The 23,152-nt window shown below is 47.5% G+C and overlaps 1 protein-coding gene across 1 annotated transcript in view; it reads left to right on the top strand.

The window, feature by feature from the left end:
* Positions 1 to 23,152, top strand: part of LOC139204431 (protein unc-13 homolog B) — a 53,218-nt gene that overhangs the window by 29,066 nt on the left and 1,000 nt on the right. Inside the window, exons 18-41 of the mRNA XM_070834455.1 lie at positions 1,396 to 1,539; positions 3,504 to 3,581; positions 3,842 to 3,919; positions 6,113 to 6,133; positions 7,866 to 7,904; positions 8,855 to 8,887; positions 9,091 to 9,120; positions 10,742 to 10,768; positions 11,645 to 11,689; positions 12,215 to 12,229; positions 12,354 to 12,374; positions 12,979 to 13,005; positions 13,160 to 13,180; positions 13,707 to 13,727; positions 14,917 to 14,943; positions 18,247 to 18,335; positions 18,432 to 18,569; positions 19,159 to 19,282; positions 19,852 to 19,896; positions 20,366 to 20,437; positions 20,981 to 21,128; positions 21,241 to 21,297; positions 21,627 to 21,710; positions 22,562 to 22,721. Of these exons, the coding sequence (XP_070690556.1) occupies positions 1,396 to 1,539; positions 3,504 to 3,581; positions 3,842 to 3,919; positions 6,113 to 6,133; positions 7,866 to 7,904; positions 8,855 to 8,887; positions 9,091 to 9,120; positions 10,742 to 10,768; positions 11,645 to 11,689; positions 12,215 to 12,229; positions 12,354 to 12,374; positions 12,979 to 13,005; positions 13,160 to 13,180; positions 13,707 to 13,727; positions 14,917 to 14,943; positions 18,247 to 18,335; positions 18,432 to 18,569; positions 19,159 to 19,282; positions 19,852 to 19,896; positions 20,366 to 20,437; positions 20,981 to 21,128; positions 21,241 to 21,297; positions 21,627 to 21,710; positions 22,562 to 22,721 (1,544 nt within the window). The remainder of the gene's footprint in view (positions 1 to 1,395; positions 1,540 to 3,503; positions 3,582 to 3,841; positions 3,920 to 6,112; positions 6,134 to 7,865; positions 7,905 to 8,854; positions 8,888 to 9,090; positions 9,121 to 10,741; positions 10,769 to 11,644; positions 11,690 to 12,214; positions 12,230 to 12,353; positions 12,375 to 12,978; positions 13,006 to 13,159; positions 13,181 to 13,706; positions 13,728 to 14,916; positions 14,944 to 18,246; positions 18,336 to 18,431; positions 18,570 to 19,158; positions 19,283 to 19,851; positions 19,897 to 20,365; positions 20,438 to 20,980; positions 21,129 to 21,240; positions 21,298 to 21,626; positions 21,711 to 22,561; positions 22,722 to 23,152) is intronic.

Below are 23,152 nucleotides of genomic sequence, written 5' to 3'. Positions count from 1 at the left end.
CTCGAGGGTCAGAGCTGCTATCGATCGAACACTTTCTAAATCCTCCTTTTGAGGAACTCCACGTGTTTTTATTGGGCCCAGCTGCTTCTCCGTGTTCACACCAGCGATGCTTCACTGAAGCTCGATCCTCGTCATCTTCACGGCCCGTAGGCTTCATCTCATCAGACACCAAAACACTTCACAGCAGTGAGGGATATTCTGAGGAGGGATTTTACTGCAGAGATCCCAGGATCCCGTCACGTGACGCCGCACACTCACACTGTAAAAGAGACGTCTGTACATCAGAGGATACTTTTTTTTGGAGCGTCACAACTTGTGAAATGACTCGTTTCACAATCAGAGTTTGATCCTTTCAGTCCAATAACATGTGGAGAAGAGAAGTGTTGAAGAGCCACACGATGAAATCATTTGATCCCCACTGGAGTTAGTGAAGGTTAGTGAGACACTAGTCCTCCAGGCTCTGTGGGCCCGACAGGGATGAATATCAGGGGAGTCAAACGTTCTCTGCTTCACTGAACAGCTTTCAGAGGAATTTTCAGAATAAAGTGTCGTTAAAATCTTGATTCAACAAATACATCTAAGGTTAGCTACATCCAGCTAACGGTAGCTAGCAGAGTTTTAGCCACCAACAAACTGATATATTGATGTAAAACCATGTGTAGCATGTAACTCTGTCCAGGAAGAAGAGGATCAGCTCAGGATCAGTTTTAAGTCCGACCGTCATGCTCCATCACTGATCCTGATCCAGTATCGGCCATAACCACAAAACACGAGCTCAAAGATCATCTGAATGAAAAAACTCCATTTAAGTGGCTAACACACGACTGACAGCCAGACTGCCTGAGAGTCAGAGCCAGAGACAAACCTTCAGAGCAGCTAGATAACCAGGCAGTGTTACACTCAGGCTAAAAGCCCAACGCTCTGCTGCACATGTTCTCTACCTCCCTCCTCTCCTAAGGAGCCTGAAGGCACCACTCGTTTACGAGGAGTCCATTAGAGACGGTATTGATGGATTCATCAGCCCCTTTTGGCCCTTAAAGAACCGGCTCTGGATCGGCTCTCTGTACAGCTGCTCTCTAAGAGGAAGGGAGACGGACCACAGGAAGCAGGAACAGGGGAAATATGTGGCTCTGTTCTCTGAGCTGCCACAAAGTACCGACCCTCAGACGTGTCTGTCCTAACACATGATTAGTGCGACAGTTCGATTTTTATTTCCCAGACCAGCAACTTTTCCAGTGAATGACGGCTGTAATGGCGCCCTGAAATGTGTGGAGTGATTACAGAGCAGAGCAGCAGAGTAGGGAGGGACGAGAGGAGCGTGGCTGTTTTGATTAGAGAAAAGAGCACCGGTAGTCTAACCCTGTCCCCCCCCCCCCCCCCCCCCTGCCTCTGTAGTTCCAGCAGACGTCGGAGCACGCTCTGTTCTCCAGCTCCGTCGTGGACATCTTCACTCAGCTCAACCAGAGCTTCGAGATCATCAGGAAGCTGGACTGTCCAGACCCCGCCGTGGTGGCTCAGTACAACCGCCGCTTCGCCAAGGTGAGACACAAGGGGCTGATCTGTGTGCTCCTGGGGGGGGGGTGGTCATCAGCATCATCATCATCATCATCATCATCATCATCATCATCATCATCATCATCATCGTCAGATACACTGTATGTTTCTAGTATATAAACACATGAACACAGAGCTGCAGGAGGACGTTTCTCTGTGAGCAAACCAGGAAGTCCTGGTTCCAATAGAATCAGAGAGTCCTGCGTGATGATGTTTAAGGTCCCTGACGACCTCTGTGGTCTCATTTGTCCACCTGTTAGCAACAAGTGCATTTTTAAAGACACTTCAAAACTATTTTCTGACATATTTTATACATATATATCTATATATTACACTCACTCATGTCCAGGTTGAATGAGCCAAATACTTGCTTGTCTTTCAGTTTAGCTAATTAAATGTCCTCTGGTCAAACTAAACTCTGGAACATGAACTGAGGAAGCTGTCAGGTTGTCTAAACTCTGAGATGAGAACCTTTTCATCAGTTGTTGGTGAGCTCTTGAGTTTTATAACGTTGATCTCCAGAGTTTTACCGACTCTGTTCAGGATTATCAGTGTGAACCATCCAGAGTTTGTTACTGAACATCTGATTTCTTATTTCTGCTTCAAATAGAATGTGAGGCAGCGGGATCATTAAATCTAACAAACCTTTGTGTGTGTGTGTGTGTGTGATGGCTCGATCAATATGGGACTCATTAGATAAAGAATGGCTAATGTAAGCCATCACTCCGTCTCTCCGTCCCCTCCTCCCTTCTCATGTTCATCTCTCTACCTCCTCCTCTCCTCCTGCCGACTCGCTCCTCTGTGGACTCTCCATCTCGTCTTTTCTTTGTCTTCTGATATTTTCCATCACATCTGCCTTTACTTTTCACCCTCTCTCTGAGTATCTCTCTCTGCTTTTCACCCAGCACTTCCTCCTCTCCTCCTTCCTTCCTCCAGACGGGCTCAGTCGGAGCTCATCTTGGAGGGTAGTGAGGCGACAATAAGAGACACAGCAGCAGAAAGGGGGCGACGGAGGAAGCTGCGCTCAGTGATGCAGGCGGCCGTCAGGCCACATGTTTAATGTATGGGAATAAGACTCTGACTCAGCAGAGAGAAGGGAAACCTTCACTGCGAGGCGTCACAGTCGACCAGCAGATTAACTCGAAGCAGCCTGCAGAGATTTGACTGTGAACAAACCCTGTGAGCGTCTTCGAGGCCGAGCACACGTCACACATCTCCTTCCTCACCAAACATTCTGAAATACTTCAGAGGTTCAGAGGTTCTAAACCTGCATTTCAGTTATTGATCAGTTGTTATCCACTCGCTGTTCTTCTCCACAGAAGTTTTTGGACCATTCAGGGTGAATGTTTGTGTGAAAAGCCTCAGATAACAGTGGCTGTCTGCGACAACGTGCTGTAAAATAGATTTTTGGGTATTTGAGGCTCAAATAAGGACCGAACCACCCGGTTCTCCTGCAGGGGGGCAGTTTGTCCTCACACCTTTTACTCTTATGTGAAACACGGAGAGCGGCCTCCTGTGTAAAGATCCCGTTTGACTCATTTAGCTACTCGTCGTTTCTACGTTTGTCCTTTGCTGCCGTCGTTGTCGCCCCCTGCTGGTGCTGCACCCTCATACATGTGTGTAGTTCACACAGGTATGAGGAGGCAACACGTGACGCCGGCTCACTACCTGCTGTCCACGAGACACGTGACTGAGCCTGAACAATAATACATGAGACAGACTCAGACTCAGACTGGACAGACTGAAGACAAACACACCTTTGATTTGACGTCTTCACCACCTGCAGCTCTTTAGCTAAAGACAGACGCACATTTTCGGTCCACATTTGATGCTCAGACAGCAGAGTCCTGACCGGAGCAACCCAGTCACCCCCCAGTCACCCCCCAGTCACCCCCCAGGAGCAGAAACCAGAGCAAACATGTCCCGTGTGTGTTATCTTGTCTCCACAGACCATCACCAAAGTGCTGCTGCAGTACTGTGCCCTGCTGGCCAAGAGCTTCCCGTCCTACTGTGAGAAGGAGAAGATAGTGAGTACTGCTGCGTCGCCACTCTTCCTCCAGACCTCCTCTCCTCCTCTCCTCTCCTCTCCTCCTCTCCTCTCCTCTCCTCTCCTCTCCTCTCCTCTCCTCTCCTCTCCTCTCCTCTCCTCTCTCCTCTCTTCCTGAGAGCTGCTGCTCTCTGTAGACAGGATTAATATTCCACTTGCTGCTGCCCACTGCTGTAACTCTGTTGTTCTCTCTCTGCCTGCTTTCTTTGACTTCTTTCTTCTTTTCTCGTCCTCCTGCAGCCCTGCGTGCTGATGAACAACATCCAGCAGATGAGGGTCCTGTTGGAGAAGATGTTCGAGTCGATGGGAGCCAAACAGGTGAGCGTTAGCGGACGTGGACGCACCTGAAACACTTCGGCCATCTGCCGGTCAGAGCGCTGAAATGAAAACTAGTTTTGAAGTCTGTGTGAAATACGACTGAAGCTCCACAGCAGCTTTTTCTCTCATTATCCCAACAACATGAGAACAACCCAACAGAACACCTGGTCCACCTGCAGCTCTGTTGTTACACAGGGAACAGAGGGTCCTGTAACCTCAGAGGGAGGGGGGGGGTCAGGGTGATGCAGACCTGCGCTACAGAGCAGGATTCGGTGTTAGCGAGGTAACTGCAGGTGTAACCCTGGGGTCATATGTCGCCATGGTAACTTGTTCTGCACAGCTCACCTGCTCTGAACCAGTCTGATGACTTCAGACCTGCTGTACCTCTAAGACACGACACTAAGCCTCCCCACCACTTTAAGTTATCTTCCATCCATCCATCCATCCATTATCTGTTATTATCGGGTCGCGGTGGCAACAGGTCAAGCACTCCAGACGTCCTTCTCCTGAGCAGCTCCTCCTGGGGGGTCCTGAGGCCAGATATTATATGTAGTCTCCTCCTGGTGGGACGTGTGGGAAGAGTGGGGTGACTTCCTGCTACAATCGGTGAACATGTTCTTGGTCTTTGTGGCGTTTAATGTTTTCTAACCAGATGTCTTAAGGTGACTTTCCCCAGTCTAAGTATTTGGACGCCCCCCCCCCCCGTGTGGGAGGCTGTCCTGGCTGACGTGGGAGCAGATGAAGCTCACCTGGTCTCGTTCACCCTGACGTGCCCCCTTCTTGTCTCTGTCTCTGAGCCACGCTGTGATGATTGTGGAGAAAGTGTGATGTTAAAGACAAACTGTGGGAGGGGGGGGGGGGGAGGGGAGGGAGGGAGGGGGGGGAGGGAGGCGTCGCTCATTTGACTCGAAGCAAAAAAGTCACTCTGTTCAAACAGTTTTTGGTTGTGGACTGTTAGTGTGTGAACTGGCCTCAGCCTCATTAGACCCACTGGTCTCACCAACATGTCTAGTCGGGGCCTCAGGAGTCGGTTCTCTCTCCCACTGAATGAAAGGAGGCAGATCTTAGAGGAAGGTGGAAAATGGAAGTAAAGTCAGACTCCTGCACACACACATCCTCTGTCTGCCCCCCCCCCGTTAGCGCTGGTATGTTCCAGTCCACAGACAAACCTATTCAGGTCGGCCTGCCGTCCTCCAGGTGTGACCTGATTACTCTAATGGAACCGTTTTCTATGTATCTGGGTTCATCGGTCGCTGCCAGGAGGACGGATTTTATATCCAGACAGGAAACTTTCTTTTCTGTGTCTGTGTTTTTTCTGTGTCTTTGAAAAAAGAACAACACTTTACAGAGGAAAAGAAGGGCTTTGTATGGATTTGATCCATGGTCCAAATACAGTCTGTAGTATGTATGGATCTTCAGCAACGGCCTGATAGATAGATAGATAGATAGATAGATAGATAGATAGATAGATAGATAGATAGATAGATAGATAGATAGATAGATAGATAGATCATGGAAAGGATCCCTACAGAGAGAGACAGCCGTTATGTCGCTCTCTGCACACACACCAGACTACATTCACTAAAACAGGGATTTTAGAGAACAGGACACAGGAGCTGCTGCCTCCATCAGTTAGTTTGTGTTGTTGTGTGACTTTGGTGTTTTAAGTGATCAATTCAGATCAACACAATATTTGCACAACACACAAAAACACAAACACACTAACTGTCTGAGTCAGTAGTAAACCATCATGTTCTACGTGGTAAAATCCCTGTTTTAGTGAATGTAGTCTGGTGTGTGTGCTGTTTGTGGTTAAACCAAAAGGATCTTCCAGGTCTCTCTCTGTAGGGATCCTTTCCATGATGCTGTCACACACTTAGAATAACACTCTGAGCCTGTCAGTGGATCAAACAAGCTCTTTTAGTGGACCTACTGTGATCAGGTGCAGTTGTCCCAAAGGATCACGTTGCAGCCATTGCAGCCCGTTTGGTGGCTGCTGGCTGAGGTGATCTACTGGACCAGTTCCAACACTTTTTACAGACATTCACTTGACTGTTCTGTCCTGCCTGAATGTAAAGTAACCTCGCTGAAGTGTTTCTGGAACAGTAATAACAGAGAAGCTGTGTAATAATAGAATATGTTGTTTTAGTTGGTGCAGCAGGTGAAAGTGTGTGTGTGTCTTTGTCCCTGCAGCTGACTGCTGAGGAGGAGACGGTATGTTCCTCCCTCTCCTCCCTCTCCTCTCTCTCCTCCCTCTCCTCCCTCTCCTCCCTCTCCTCTCTCTCCTCCCTCTCCTCTCTCTCCTCCCTCTCCTCTCTCTCCTCTCTCTCCTCTCTCTCCTCTCCCTCCTCTCCCTCCTCTCTCTCCTTCCTCTCCCTCCTCTCTCTCCTCTCTCTCCTCCCTCTCCTCTCTCTCCTCTCTCTCCTCTCCCTCCTCTCTCTCCTCTCTCTCCTCTCCCTCCTCTCCCTCCTCTCTCTCCTTCCTCTCCCTCCTCTCTCTCCTCTCTCTCCTCTCTCTCCTCCCTTTCCTCCCTCTCCTCCCTCTCCTCCCTCTCCTCTCCCTCCTCTCTCTCCTCTCCCTCCTCTCCCTCCTCTCTCTCCTTCCTCTCCCTCCTCTCTCTCCTCTCCCTCCTCTCTCTCCTCTCTCTCCTCTCTCTCCTCCCTTTCCTCTCTCTCCTCTCTCTCCTCTCTCTCCTCTCTCTCCTCCCTTTCCTCCCTCTCCTCTCTCTCCTCTCTCTCCTCTCTCTCCTCCCTTTCCTCCCTCTCCTCTCTCTCCTCTCTCTCCTCCCTTTCCTCTTTCTCCTCTCTCTCCTCTCCCTCTTCTCTCTCCTCCCTCTCCTCTCTCTCCTCTCTCTCCTCCCTTTCCTCTCTCTCCTCTCTCTCCTCTCTCTCCTCTCTCTCCTCCCTTTCCTCCCTCTCCTCTCTCTCCTCTCTCTCCTCCCTTTCCTCTTTCTCCTCTCTCTCCTCTCCCTCTTCTCTCTCCTCTCTCTCCTCTCTCTCCTCTCTCTCCTCCCTTTCCTCCCTCTCCTCTCTCTCCTCTCTCTCCTCCCTTTCCTCCCTCTCCTCTCTCTCCTCTCTCTCCTCCCTTTCCTCTTTCTCCTCTCTCTCCTCTCCCTCTTCTCTCTCCTCTCTCTCCTCTCTCTCCTCTCCCTCTTCTCTCTCCTCTCTCTCCTCTCTCTCCTCTCTCTCCTCCCTTTCCTCCCTCTCCTCTCTCTCCTCCCTCTCCTCCCTTTCCTCTTTCTCCTCCCTCTCCTCCCTCTCCTCCCTTTCCTCTTTCTCCTCTCTCTCCTCTCCCTCTTCTCTCTCCTCTCTCTCCTCTCTCTCCTCTCCCTCTTCTCTCTCCTCTCTCTCCTCTCCCTCTTCTCTCTCCTCTCTCTCCTCTCTCTCCTCTCTCTCCTCCCTTTCCTCCCTCTCCTCTCTCTCCTCCCTCTCCTCCCTTTCCTCTTTCTCCTCCCTCTCCTCCCTCTCCTCCCTTTCCTCCCTCTCCTCTCTCTCCTCTCTCTCCTCCCTTTCCTCTTTCTCCTCTCTCTCCTCTCCCTCTTCTCTCTCCTCTCTCTCCTCTCTCTCCTCCCTCTCCTCTCTCTCCTCTCTCTCCTCTCTCTCCTCTCTCTCCTCCCTCTCCTCTCTCTCCTCTCTCTCCTCCCTCTTGTTGCTCCTGGGACACAAACACCCCCAAACCAAACTGAACGACCCTCCTCCCAGCTCCAGCCTCTCTGTACCCAGCAGTGTGTTGATCCCATTAATTCCATCATGACCTCAGAGATGAGAGCTCTCCTCCAGTCTAGACTCCCAGTCCTCCCAGTCCTCCCAGTCCTCCCAGGCCTCCCAGGCCTCCCAGTCCTCCCAGTCCTCCCAGTCCTCCCAGTCCTCCCAGGCCTCCCAGTCCTCCCAGTCTTCTTCCCCTCCTGATATCACTTCTGTGAAACGATGTGTCTTCTCTCCCAAAGCTTGAGAACGAGGAGGAACCTGAGGACGCTGATGAGGAGGTGGGTCCGTGTGTCGGTTTACCTCTCAGGTGACCCGTCCACCTGTGCTCTCCCTGTCTCTAGCCAAACCAGTCATCAGCTGATCACCGCACCCTTTGATCTGCTGCTTGATCACCAATCAATGGGTCTGATCGTGTTCATCAGGTCTGAATCAGCCCGACGGCCTTTTAACGTTCCGTCAGCACCTGTTTGACAGTCAGACCCTTCAGTCATGTGACTTTGACTGGTGCCAAGTCCGACCAGGGAGACCCACAACTCTACTAACATTATCCCTTAAATTATCCCTTAAATTATCCCTTACATTGTCCCTTAAATTATCCCTTATATTATCCCTTAAATTATCCCTTACATTATCCCTTACATTATCCCTTACAATATCCCTTATATTATCCCTTAAATTATCCCCTTAAATTATCCCTTACATTATCCCTTAAATTATCCCCTTAAATTATCCCTTACATTATCCCTTAAATTATCCCTTATATTATCCCTTAAATTATCCCCTTACATTATCCCTTATATTATCCCTTACATTATCCCTTAAATTGTCCCTTATATTATCCCTTAAATTATCCCTTACATTATCCCTTATATTATCCCTTACATTATCCCTTATATTATCCCTTAAATTATCCCTTATATTATCCCTTACACATGTGTCGTGGTCACAGACCGTTGTGGTAGTAAACAGGAGACAGCCCAGAGGCTCTTATTGTGGAGGTGGAATCTGTCCGGTAGAGTGTGCAGGTGTGACGGTGGGTCACATGCTTCAGGTGTCTGTGACTCACAGTTTTATCTTGGTCATAAGTGAGCGTCTGGTTCAGTTCGTTGTCGTAGTCGCCTTCAGCACGAGGCCGAACCCTTCGGTGTCCTCAGAGGACCTGCCGTCGTTCTTTGTTTGTGTTTCTCTGTGTAACCGATGTTCTTTATGTCCGCACCGTCTCCGGCAGGCCGTCGCTGACCACGAAGGGGAGGACGACATGGTGGGTAGACCAGCCAACCAAACTGTACTTCCTGCTAATGGACTTTGTCCCAGGGTCTTAAAGTAACGGCTGTTTGTTCGGGGGGACGTGGTTTAAACTGCAGAGGGATTTAAAGTTTGAGCTTAAATGTCCTTCACTCTTTTCTCCTCATTATTTTTCTCTCATTTCACCTTCTTCTCTCGTTCCGTCCTCTCCGCCGACAGTCTGGCTGCTCAGACTCAGAAGGATCTGAGGTAAGAACCCCCCCAGAGACTGTCCTCTTCCTGAGCTCTCATATGATCTGAACAGTCAGAGGTCGCTTGTTGAGATGACGATGACACTTTTTAGTCATTATTTATCATTTATTTGTCATTGTTCGAGTTTACATCAACATATTTTATCTTTACTTTGATTCATCGCGTTAGAAAAGGTTAAATAAGTAAAACTAGACTGAGAACAAGATAAAATAGTTTAAAAAGACAAATAAAACGATGTCATAATGTTAATAGTAATAATAAATAAATACAATAAGATCAGTGAATAAGATAAAACCAGGCTGGAGGTCTCATGAAGCTCTGCTCGTCTTATTTTGGAGGAACATTAACTGATGGAGATCAAAGCACCTCCTCTTCCTCCTCTTCCTCCTCTTCCTCCGCTGAGAGCTTAATAGACCAGACAGTGGGCTGCCACAGGATTGAGTTTGATGGTGTATAAAAATGTTGTATTTAGCCTCCACTAAACGGCCTCATGAAACGGCTCAGTTGTCAGCTGACTGCGGGGGGGTGGGGGGGGGAGGAGGAGGGGGAGGAGGGAGATGAAGAGCAGCAGAGTGTAAGCTGTGCTGGTTAATGGCTGAAGTTACTGTGATCTCAGCAGATGTTTATAGTGGAGACAGGGGGGGCCTTAAAGGACTAGTTCACTGCTTTTCAGATCTATCTTAACACTCAGGTGCCCACATGAGCACTGAATCGTTCCCCCCAGTGAAACTCTTTCTACTGCGTCACAGCAGAGGAGCCTGATTAACCTTCCTCTGTACCGACACACACACCTGCCGACGGTAACGGGCCGCTTCATGTGGTCACTGGAGAAAACCAGGTTCCTGTGAGGAAACTCACTGACGTCAGGGTGACTTTTGGTCTGTGAGCTTCAGCTTTGGTTAAGTCTGCTGAAACACCGGAGCTGCATCACATGATTGTTTTTCCTCATCGATAACGCTGTTCCATCTTCTCCTGTCCTGTTCCATCTTCTCCTGTCCTGTTACATCTTCTCCTGTTCCATCTTCTCCTGTCCTGTTCCATCTTCTCCTGTCCCGTCTTCTCCTCTCCTCTCTTCTCTTCTCCTCTCTTCTCTTCTCCTCTCTTCTCTTCTCTTCTCCTCTCCTGTCCCATCTTCTCCTCTCCTGTCCCATCTTCTCCTGTCCTGTTCCATCTTCTCCTGTCCCGTCTTCTCTTCTCCTCTCTTCTCTTCTCCTCTCCTGTCCCATCTTCTCCTGTCCCATCTTCTCCTCTCCTGTCCCATCTTCTCTTCTCCTGTCCCGTCTTCTCCTGTCCTGTCCCATCTTCTCCTGTCCCATCTTCTCCTGTCCAATCTTCTCCTGTCCCATCTTCTCCTGTTCCATCTTCTCCTGTCCTGTCCCATCTTCTCCTGTCCCGTCTTCTCCTCTCCTCTCTTCTCTTCTCCTCTCTTCTCTTCTCCTCTCCTGTCCAATCTTCTCCTGTCCCATCTTCTCCTGTCCCATCTTCTCCTCTCCTGTCCCATCTTCTCCTGTCCCGTCTTCTCCTCTCCTGTCCCATCTTCTCCTCTCCTGTCCCGTCTTCTCCTGTCCCATCTTCTCCTGTCCCGTCTTCTCCTGTCCCGTCCTGACTTTGCCTGTAGGTTGACAACAAAGAGAAGGAGAGGCAGGTGGGTTTGTCTGGTCCAGAGACAGTTTACCAGATCTGTCCTTTGTGTTTCCTGTGTCGTGCTGTGTTTGTGAACTAGACTCACCTGAGGCTCTGTATGTTCTCAGTAGAATAATAAAGTACTGAGGAGAAGAGCAGGTGCTGTTTGTTAGTAGTGTTGTTTCTACCGATCCCTACTGTCACCAGTGAAAACACATGTTTACCACCTCAGATGATCTGTGACTCCGTTTCTAAATCCAAGTGAGGTTAATTAAACTTCCTGAAGAAAACGGCCTGCAGAGGGATGTTTCTGTGTCACTTTGTGTTTTGCACTGATAGGACATGAGGTGTTCTTTAAAGCGACGGCCTCTCGCAGCTTTAATCACTGAGTTTGTGCAGACTGTTGGAGGGTGTGACGGAGGGGGGGGGGGGACCATGGGTGTTGTATTGGCACTCCCGGTCTTCTGGTGGAAAAACTCCAGCATTTGTCTCCTCGTGAAGACTCGGATTAACAACTTGCTGTAACATGAAACGTCTGTTTCCACCAGACGTGTCTTTTTTCAGATAGCAGCACTAGAAAGAGGCTTCAGGGGAGTGCTGGATGCTACATGGCAGCTTCTATTACTCTGAGAAGATTGAAAATCTGGTTGAAGAGGGGAACAAAGAGCTGAGATATTTTTAACTTTCAGTACTAAGAGCCGAGCTCTCGCAGCTGTTTCAGAGCGCACGGCAGCGTCTCCTCTGTTTAAAACAAGGAGGCAGCAAAGGGATGTGCCTGGAAGAGTGTATGATGAATGGTACACAAGTAGGCTTTAATTCTCCTCTGAAGAAATCAGAGCTCCGTCGTTAGCTTCACTTTGTGTGGATGATGTGCTGAAAGCCGTCTGTCCTCCCGTAGGAGCAGTCGTCAGGCTACGATGACAGTGAGGAGGAGCAGGAGAAGGTTTGCTGTGTTTATCAGAAGCTCCTCCAACATTTCCATCACTGTCTCATCTCATCTGTCCCGTCCTATCAGAGCTGACTGAACCCCTCCCCTTTTTGAGGACGTTTCGTTTGTCACGTGGACGTAGTTCAAGCTTTTCGCGTGTCAGTTAACATCATTCGCCTCGTCTCAGCATCAAAACGTTCTCCAGATAGCAATTATGGTTAGACTTTCAAAATAAAGCTCACTGAGAAACATGATTCATTAGTTTTAGGCACCAAACCTAAAAGATGATGGTTTGGGTTTTAGACGTGAAGTTACATTATGTATGTTGGTTAAAACTAACTAACTGACTCTGACTTTTGGCTTCATACGTGAAGAGTTTGACCTACGAGCACTCTGTCACTACATCCATGTTGTTTCCTGCTCATCATTCAGTGTTTGGTGTGTGAGCAGGAACCATCCACTCATCGTCTCGTCTTCTGTTTGTTCTTTCTGTCTTTTTCCTTTAACATGTGTTTCTTTCATTCTTTTCTTGGTCTGAAGCTCGATAAGGAAAAGGTGAGCCCCCCCCCCCCCCCCCCCCCCCCTGCCCCCCCCCCCCCTCAGTGATCACTGCTGTGCTCCTTTTCATTTTTTTAACATTTACGTCTTTTTCTTTTCTTTCTTTTTCACGTCTTTCTAGTCTGAGTCCAAGAAGGAAAAGGTGTGTTTACAGCTCGTGTGTGTGTGAAAGCTAATCATGTTCTAAGCATTTGGAGATGTGTGTTTCTGTGTGTGTGTGTGTGTGTGTGTGTGTTTTTCTGTGTGTTTGTGTGTGTGTGTGTGTGTGTGTGTGTTTCTGTGTGTGTGTGTGTGTGTGTGTGTGTGTGTGTTTTTGTGAGTGTGTGTGTGTGTGTGTGTGTTTCTGTATGTGTGGTTGAATGCAGACTTAAATAACAGACTGCTTTAAGTGACCAATCAGAACAGAGTATTGCACCCTGGAATAACTCCAGATGATCCTGTTGCCCCCATGTGGCCTGAAAAAGTAGCTAGTAGGGGGAAATGATTTTGGTGGTTGGAGACTCTAAAGTGCGCTGAGGTCTCGGGGGGGTCGGCTGCCTGCTGTCGATGATCCTAACGCGCTCAGAGTGGTTGAAATCACACGTCTGGTCTGATGACGTCTGACCGGAGGTGTAAACCCCCCCACAGTGGGACCTGTGAGGGTCTCAGCTGTGTGGGGGGGGGGCAGGGAGGGGTCGCTGTGTGTCAACCTGTTGCTGCTTCCTGCTTCTGGAGCTTCTCTAACTCACATGTTTGTGTCCTGGCAGGCTGAGAAGACAGACAAAGAGAAGCAGGTGGGTTGGTGTGTGGTCACTCTGCTCTAGCTGCTCCCAGACTGAACCTCTGATCTGGTTCAGCTTCCCCTGATTACAGTAGAGTCAGATCTGTGTGAAGATCAGCCCTGTTGACTCTCTTCTTAAACATGTGCTTTCTTTTCTCCACCCCAAGGAGGACAATAAGAGCAAACAGGTGGGTGAATGAGCAGAGACAGACATCCTGACTGAGGTTGGGTTTGTTAAACAGCTCCTCTAAGACGTCCCTGTGGGGGTCGTCTGTACTGAAGCCTGACTGAAGGCCTGATCGTCACTTTGGCTCCGTACACGTGCTGTTTCTGCAGGAACGCCTACAAATCTTTATTCACATATGAGATCAGCATTCATACAAATGAAGATTAGATGGAACTGCAGGTTTTCCCTCCCTGTGTGATCACCTGTGCTTCCTTTCCGCCGCCCCCCCCCCCCGACTCAGACTTTTCCCAGAATCCAGTTCAAGGAATCGAATCCCATTTGCTAAAAGACTTGATTCGCCCTCCGTTTAATTCAATTTTCTCCCAGATGAAGTTGTTTTCTTTAAGCTCAGTCATTTTGTTTTCTTTCTGTTTTTCTGAGATTTGATTTAAACTCTTTCACAGTAAAAGTTTTCCCCTGGAGCAGTTTGTATTGAAACACTTGACAGCTGTCTCATGTTTTATTTGTTTTTCCTTATTTCTCACCAGTCGAAGGAGGAAGTGAACAAGGTTTGTCACAGAAGTGTCCCTTTGTTTCCATTATAGAGCTTTTCCCTCTGAAGTACAACCATTCAGTAGACCCCCCCCCCCGCTCACAGTTCACCTGATGTACTAATGATAAGTAGAATCAGTGTTTAATGGGATCCACCTGAGGAGGCTGTTTAAGGTCCCCCAGAGACTGTCATCATGTGCATCTGGTTCTGTTGTCACCTTAAACCTGATCTCATGAGCTTTTTAAGGTCATTTATTCACATTTCCAGCTGTTTGCTTCAACAAAAACAGCTCAGTTGGAAATTAGAAACATGCAATGATGTGTTATTTAAAGTTTAGAAATGTTTCACGTTGACGTCAAAGTTTCTGTGGAGTTGGACACAAAATATCTAGTTAGGTTGAGGATGATGATGATGATGGGTTGGGACGTTAGATACAGAGATGAAGTTATGTACGTGAAATAACTTATGTCCAGGTTTGTTTTCACACTCTGGTGTCCTGGGGGGGAACAAACGCCACCACTGACTGATTTTAACTGACATAGCTTATTTCACAGATGTAACACAACTTCATTTATGACCCGTGGATCCATCACGACCTCTTTGCTCTGTGGGACATCATCTGAGTCCCTCAGTAGAAACTAAATGGCACGAAAAGCTTCAAATGCACAGAAATGACGGCGACTACAAAGCAGCGTTATTCACACACCGTCAGTGGGCTGCTGGTCCAGACTCACAGTGAGCTCCCAGCAGAGCTAACGTGGACTGTGTGTGCTGGTAAAAGCTCATATATCACAAGGCTTATGGGGCCATAAAGCAGCGCTGCCTCGATGTGAGTGTGGCACAAACATCTGTCTCCATTAGTGAAGTGTCTGATCGGTCACTGCGAGAGACTCCACATAACTCCTGTTTGTTGAAACACTTCCACAGGTGATGTCAGGTGACCCCTTTGTCTCGGAGCATCTCAATAAAGCGAAGGCCGTAAACAGAAAAGCTTTTATTAAAATCACCCACTCACCATCACCCAACCCACCAGACAATATGACACGGAGCCTCCACTGTTTCTATGTGCTGTGTGATGCACCGCCCTGTGTCTGTGTACTTCTAGTCTCTTTTAATCAATATCCTGCTCAGGATTGTGGGACTTTTCCTCTTACTTTTTACTTCTGTGTCTTTTCTCATTTCTTCCTTTCTGTCTGTGCGGGAAGACTGAAGCCACAGCTGCTACAAAGAAGGTACAGGTGGGTGTTAGAGGGAGATAAGAGAGTCGGACAAACACTTATTGCCTGCAAAGGACACGTCTAATTTCAGGCTGGATGCTAGAGAGGAGTGTGTGTGTGTGTGTGTGTGTGTGTGTGTGTGTGTGTGTGTGTGTGTGTGTGTGTGTGTGTGTGTCCCTTTGTTCTTTACACCACATGAATATGAGACTTTGCAGGCTGGTAGTTTTTAATGTAGGAGAAACTCAGTTCTAAAGACTATTGAAGGTAAAGATGGGATTGTGCAGAATGTTAGAGGCCAGACAGCTGGAAGAGATTCCTCCTGGAACAGACTATTTAATGAATAACTCACTTTGCATAATGTGTTTTAGTATTATTTATGCTTGGTGGTAGTCTTAGCTGCATCTGTAACATGTTTAGCGTAGCTTAGCACAAACACTGGAAGCAGGGGGAAACTGCTAGCCTAGCTAAAGCCGACAGCTCTGATACTGATGTATTCACACATTACTGCTTATGGTGCTCAGATATTTGACAATGTGCTTTAGCAGGCGTTAGCTTAGCTTCCACATCAAAGCAGCAGCCAGACGCCCGTTGTTCTGACAGCCCATCATCCCTCCTGTCTGACATCAGAGGGGAGTCTGGCCCCTGATTTCATTTATCTCTCAAGGACACGTCTCACAGTCCTGTGCCTGTAAAGATGTCCGTCACCGCCCGACGCTCTGCGGTTCACATAAACACTTTGGATTCAGAGCGGGGCTGGTGGGACGGGGCGGAGTGGACGGTCCAACCTTTCACTTCACTCACTGCAACATTTCCCAATTAGATTCCAAGATAGTAAAACAGTGTTGTTTGAAAGTCACGGCCTGTTTTAGTCCAATTATATGTTGTGGCAGTTTGCCCGACGTCCTCTATCCAATAACACACTTCCACAGTCCTCGGCGGCCCAGAGACGCCTCATGGTGCAGCAGGTTTAACACGTGCTGCACACTCATACTAATGAGTGGCGGTATGTTAGCAGGCTGCCAAACAGGCCAGAGTAGCGGCACGATGTGCAGTGCATTATGGGTCAAATAAGACACTTCAGAGGAGAGTAAATATGGCGGCTGTCGCTCACTACTACTGATCAGTTAAATTAATACATTCAGAACGGAACTAAGTCAGGATCCAGCAGACCTTAAGACCAGGACTAGTTTTAAGTTCATGCAACTGGCTCCAAACTTTTCTACCATCTCGGACTTTTTGGTCAACACGTTTTTTGGTTTTGGCACAAATTTCATCAACTCTTCACCAAATTTGCCACATGTCATATTAGATGACCCCGAATAACTGTTTGTTTTTGGGTATCACTTCTCATAACGTATCGTATGGTACCGTATGGTATGGTATGGTATGGTATGGTACGGTATCGTATCGTATCGTACCGTACCGTACCGTATCGTACCGTACCGTACCGTACCGTACCGTACCGTACCGTACCGTATCGTACCGTACGTGTGTAACAAGTGTGTAACATTTCATGAACTGAACCCTGGTAAACAAGCTCTCCTTGAGCAACAGATGTCAGGATGGCTCAGATAGCACAGCAACATGCTACTTAACATCCCATGAAACTTAACTGCAGCTTCTCTGTGACTTAATATCGTATTGTGGCCAAACTCAGCAGAGCTGCTGCAGGTAATGCACATATTCTGTCCTTTGTCAGCACATCAGATCTCACTAGAACATGACTTCAGTTTAACTTTTGGGTACTGAAGACGTCTACAGAGGAAAAAAGTCTCAAAGTCAGCTAATTTTAGATCACGTCTTTAACAGCTTCCTCCTTTTTCTTTGTCTGAGCATCAGCCTCTCTGAGCTCCGCAGCAGGTTTAATATGTTATTATGTTCACCACAGTCTGCCTACTGGGGGGGGGACGGCCTCCTGCTGTCACATGAGTTGAGGGTCTTTATTTCAGCCTTTTGTGGTATATTTCTGACGACCTTGAGCTTTGGGAATCGGTGTCTTTATAGCTTGAAGCGCTCTTTTCAGCCGCTGTTGAATGACTTTGAAGAGACATGAATGAACCCGTCATCTGTTTCTCCCGTTTCAAACTCCTGTCAGCTGACGTCGTGTTCAACCACGATCTTTGGGATCTGCATTTTAGTCAGCTACTCTTTCCTGTTTCCTGATCTGTAGGCACTCGTCATCCAGCAGCATCACCACACACACACACACACACACTAAATATTCCTGTACTGTAAATCACGAGTGTTTCTGACTCACACACTAACTGCAGTCACAGCGTCTCAAACACTGACTCTGGTGTTACACACTTTCACTCATCCCGTCTACACACCTACAGCTCAGCGTTTACCTTTGCAGCCACCATCCAAATCTGTGAGCTCACATCATCATTTTGCTGCAAACTGTGAGCACAGTTCTGAATGTGGGACCGTTGGAGAGTTTTCAGTAGAGAAACAGATCTGACAAAAGAACAACACAGTACCTGACGTCTCATTACTTCAGGTGCAGCTGTGAAGTTGGACTGTAACCTCCTAAAGTGCAGTCATGTTGTAGCTGCAAGAGCAGATCAGTCATTCAGTGGTAATCTCACACACACACTCCCTTTACACACCTCAGACCTCAGTTATCAAGACATGTTTCCATGCACCAGTTTATGATGGATAAATCCCACCAGTCCTACAACTGCACCTGATCACAGTAGGTCCACTAAAAGACCTTGTTTGATCCACTGACAGGCTCAGAGTGTTATTCTAAGTGTGTGACAGCATCATGGAAAGGATCCCTACAGAGAGAGACCTGGAAGATCCTTTTGGTTTAACCACAAACAGCACACACACCAGACTACATTCACTAAAACAGGGATTTTAGAGAACAGGACACAGGAGTTTGTGTGACTTTGGTGTTTTAGTTTGGATCCAAATAAACCTTTTACAGCAGTATTTCAGATCGTGTTCTGGGAGGTCATTTAGACGGTGTGGGAACAGGGAACAGGTTTAGAAAAATACTGGAATGACACTTTCTTATTTTGGCTCAGTGTTCTCTAATGGGAATCAAACCAGCGGGCGATGCTGAGCTCTGTTTGTGGCTCTAATCAGTAGATGATTGTTAACAGAGTGAGAGAGAAGGTGAGGTGTAAGACCAATAACACACACAACACGTGATGGAGAATGTTCAGGAGCTAGACTGGGCCTCAGAACAAAGGGACACAGGCGCTGAGGTGAGATGTGACCGGACGGTTCTGGTTCTGACTGACTGAAGTCGTCACCTTCCTCCTCCTCTCTGCTGCTGTGTGTGTGTGTGTGTGTGTGTGTGTGTCGTAGCTGGATTCAGAAGCTGCCGACATCCTGAACGAGCTGCAGGTGAAGCTCAGCACCGTCCTGGACAACTTCAGCACCATATTCGCCAAGAGGTAGCACACACACACACACACACACACACACATGTCTGAGGAACGTCCCCCCCCCCCGGCCTTGCTGAAGTGCTCCTCTCTGTCCTCCCCCTCCAGTTTCCAGACTCGTATTAACGGCTGTGTGCGTCAGATGGCTGAGATCCTCTACCAGATCAAAGGCCCCCCCAACCACAGCACTGCTGAGGTGGACGCCGAAGCCATTCTCAGGCCCCTCATGGAGTTCCTGGATGGGAAGTAAGTCCAAGCCTGGTCTCTGACCTCTGGCTGACGTTAGCTGGTGTTGCTCACTGCTGGGGGGCCGACAGGAGGTTCACATAAACCGGTCCTCAGGCTGTTAGAAGGTCTCGTTTCTAAAGTGATGCTACGATGCGTTCACATGCCGCAGTAAAAAGGGATTAATACCAGACACGGTAGCTGTAAGTCACAAGTCTGCATCACTGAGCTGGTTAATGGTCCAGGAAACACTGGAGGATCCAGGAAACACTGGAGGATCCAGGAAACACTGGAGGATCCAGGACGACTGTCAGCAAACATCTCAGTGTTTCAGGGGTTTTCACTCAGTTCACAACATTTCTGGAAGGTTTTTCATTCACAGAAAGAGTTTGAACAGTTAATGTTGCCACAACTGTAACTACACACACACACACACACACACACACACACACACACACACACACACACACACACACACACACACACACACACACACACACACACACACACACACGTATCAGACACTCCTTCACAGATTCTACTGTTTTCTGTGCTTGTTTTCTTTGTTGGGGAGCATCACATAATGTGTGTGTGTGTGTGTGTGTTTCAGTCTCAGTGTGTTCGCTGACATCTGTGACAAGACGGTGCTGAAGAGGATCCTGAAGGATCTGTGGAAGATTGTCCTGAGCAGCCTGGAGAAGACCGTCGTCCTGCCTCAGAGCAACGACAGCCTGGTCAGTGTGTGTGTGTGTGTGTGTGTGTGTGTGTGTGTGTGTGTGTGTGTGTGTGTGTGTGTGAGTGTGTGTCTGTGTGAGTGTATGTGTGTGTGTGTGTGTGTGTGTGTGTGTGTGTGTGTGTGTGTCTGTGTGTGTGTGTGTGTGTGTGTGTGTGTGTGTGTCTGTGTGAGTGTATGTGTGTGTGTGTGTGTGTGTGTGTGTGTGTCTGTGTCTGTGTGAGTGTATGTGTGTGTGTGTGTGTGTGTGTGTGTGTGTGTGTGTGGTACCTCTCTCAGCTCTCCTCTGACGCCACCTACTGGTGGAGTTTCAGCAGTTTTGTTTCCTTTTTATCAAAATGTTGGAAGGACCTCGTGCTGCGTTCAGGTGCTCCTCAGATGGTCCCATTTCCTGAGTTCCTGAGTTTCCTGAGTCGAATCACATTTTGACTTTTCTTCAGAGAATTATGATGAATATGAAAATATCCCATGATGTCTCCCTCCTTAACCACCTCTTCCTCCTCCTCCTCCTCCTCCTCCTCCTCCTCTTCCTCCTCCTCTTCCTCCTCCTCCTCCTCCTCCTCTCTGCAGGGCGCCCAGCTCCTCACAGCGGCTAAAGGACTTTCAAATCTGAAGGTAACTCATCAGGACTCTAATATTTTCACCAAGTTAGAGAAAGTTAGAGACTAAGAGACTTAACAACCAGGAAAAGTCCTGGAAAATCTTATTCCAAAAAAAGAAAGCTTCATTTATAGTATAGATACTATACTAGTATAGATACTATACTATAGTATAGTATCTATACTATAGTATAGTATCAGTAAAGCAGCAGTTTCTGTGTCTGGTTGGTTGGTTGAGGTTGTTTTTGTTTTTTTGCTTGTGATCTTACATTTATTCATAGAAAAGTCAGAGAATTCAGTGGAGATAAACTGGAAAAGATCTGGATGTAGGGAGCAAACTGTGGAGCCGCTGTCACAGTGCAGGGCTCTGACATGATGAGGGTGATGATGATGATGAAGATGAGGGATCGATGGATTTAAAGCTGCTCATGACTCTGTTGTTATCAGTTCATCCTGAGTGTGTGTGTGTCTGATGGTCGCTGCAGGGCGGCGGTGAAACCAAAACCTTGACGCCCAAACAGTGTGTGATCATCGACGCGGGACTGGAGACCATCAAGGTAGGAGGTCACCGTGGAAACCAGGAGGAAAACATCAGCAGCATCACCAAACACACAGGACAGGAAGAGGAAGAGGCTGAGTGATGCTGCTACACTGACTGGATCTGGTCAGAGCAGATGCAAATGAACTCTTCGAGTGTTTCTGACAACCAGAAGAAGAATGAACGATCTTATATTAGATCCATATTCACCAAACTGTGTATCACACACATGTTTACAGGGAGGATTCTCAGTTATTATGCTCCATATAAATACATTCATTCACTGTTTGTGCCTGAGATCACTGAAGGGTTAAAACCACACTGAGTCCATTACAAGAGCAGATAACAGAGAAAATATCACAGCTCTGATTGGGGAGGATGAACTGATGGATAGATCTAAATAACTCACAGGTAGAATGTAAAACAGCGACAGGTAGAGTTCAGTGAATTAAAATGTTTTTAAATGTTTAGGATACGACCAAATTCTGTCGTTGTTCCAGCTCAGATCAAGTTTTTTAATGTTTTTCTGACTTATTTCATGTCTTTCTGTTGGTTCCTCCAGCAATACTTCCACGCCGGAGGAAACGGCCTGAAGAAGGCGTTTGTGGAGAAAAGTCCTGAGCTGGCGTCGCTGCGTTACGCCCTGTCGCTGTACTCCCAGAGCACCGACGCCCTCATCAAGACCTTCGTGACCACGCAGCACTCCCAGGGTGACACACACACACACACACACACACACACACACACACTTCATGCATGTATGTTGGTTGTATTAGAAGTGAACCTGTGCCTGAACCTTGGTGCTGTTTCCTGTCCTCGCAGTGCATGATGGGATGGGCATCAGGATCACTGGAAATGAGAAGATTCGTCCCGACAGGGGTAAGTTCACCTTCTTCTCAGGCTCCGCAAAAACTTTCACATTTCAGCATCATGATCTCGTCATGTTCTCCACAGAGGAGCTCAGGCGTCACGCTGCGACTCAGTCGGGGTTTTGAATTGAGCTCTAAATGAGAAAATTATCACCACATGAAAAACTAAGTGTAAAAATCTAAGATTAGCATTCAGTGGTGTGTCGTCAGTGTTTGCCCGAAGCTGAAATGTGAGATCAGAGAGTGCGTCACAGCAGCAAGAAGATGGAGATAAGAATAAAAGAAAAACACGAGCGTGAAGATTAACTGTGCTGTTAATCGTGTTAACGCGTCCTGCAGGCTCGGGGATCGAGAAGCCGATCGGAGAGGCCGTCCTGCAGATCGACATGATGCTGGGGAAGGAACGAAAAGTCAACGTCAGAGGTGACGTTCAAAGAACACAGAGGCATTAACAGCTGCCACTTTAACCTGAAGAACCTTTCTAATTCAGACACTTAACCTGAAAACATACAAAGAAAACTATAAAGACAAAACACCCTCTCATCTCTGATGCTACATTCAGGTCACATCTGTGAGATAATGAGTGAGAGGTGGAATATTGTCCATAAGGAGTGTGTTTGGAAGGTCACTTACCAACTGACCACTAACCACCATTATGTCACTCCGGTCAAAGCCACCAGACAAACAGAGAACAGGAGTTTGTGTGACTCTGGTGTTTTAAAGGGTTAGTTTGAGTCCAAAATAATTCTTTAAAGCGCCAAAGTCACATAAAGTCCTGTGCTGTGCAAGATAGAAATATATTTTGTCAATGGAGTCTGGTGGTTTTGAAGGGGGGGAACTGAACAGCTGCTTATCTCTATACCAGACTCCATTGACAAAAACAGTCGTTTTATCTCACAGTACAATTAGTTAGTTAGTTTATTTTGTGTCAGACAAATATTATATTGGATCAGAATTAATCCTTTAAACCACCGAAGTCACTCAGTAACACAAACACTCTGACAGCTCCTGTGTCCTGTTCTCTAAAATCCCTGTTTTAGTGAATGTAGTCTGGTGTGTGTGCAGAGAGCGATAGAACGGTGATATAACTGTGTAAAACATCAGGTTCTCCTTTAATGCTAAAACAGACAGATAGTCGTGAAAACTGAACTAATGCAAACAGAACATAAGATTTATAAGAAGAGAATATTAAGAACATAAAAACTGGTGGTAAAATGACTTTAATGAACATTAATATTATTAATAATTAATGCTCTCCCTCTCTCTGCGTCCAGTCATCGCCGTGAACGACATGAAGTGGCAGACGTCGGGGATGTTCCGGCCTTTCGTCGACGTCTCCGTGCTCGGCCCCTTCCTCGCCGACAAGAAGCGCAAGTTCACCACAAAGTCCAAGAACAACAGCTGGACGGCGAAGTTCAACGAGGCGTTCCAATTGTGAGTTTGTACCCACAGAGGAGCAGCTGGACCGTGTTGAGGCGCAGCACCCACCACTTTAACTGTTTAACATCTGTTATTCCTTAAAGGAGCCATAAAATATACACACAAACTTTAGGATGGGGGGGGGCGTCACCACAATACACATGATCAAAACAATCATGTTCTATAAGAAATATAGTGGGAAAGTACAAGTACATCGACCGAGGCACTAAATATAAAACATGTAACCCCCCCCGGACTGATGACCCCCCCTCAGTGTCCATCCCCTCAGACGAATCTGTCTGACAGCCTTAAGACCAGTTTTCAGTGCGTGGATCCAGCAGATCCTCTAAATCCTCCTCATCAGCCTGTTTCAGCTTCTCTCATCCTCTTTTTTAGTTGGTGTTTTCGTTCCAGTGGCAGAAAACATCAGTTGTTCAGCAGTAAGA

Source organism: Pempheris klunzingeri, chromosome 7, assembly GCF_042242105.1.
Source record: "Pempheris klunzingeri isolate RE-2024b chromosome 7, fPemKlu1.hap1, whole genome shotgun sequence".
Lineage (NCBI taxonomy): Eukaryota > Metazoa > Chordata > Actinopteri > Acropomatiformes > Pempheridae > Pempheris > Pempheris klunzingeri.
Note: the sequence above shows the minus strand (reverse complement) of the source record. Positions and strands in the feature narration are given on the sequence as shown.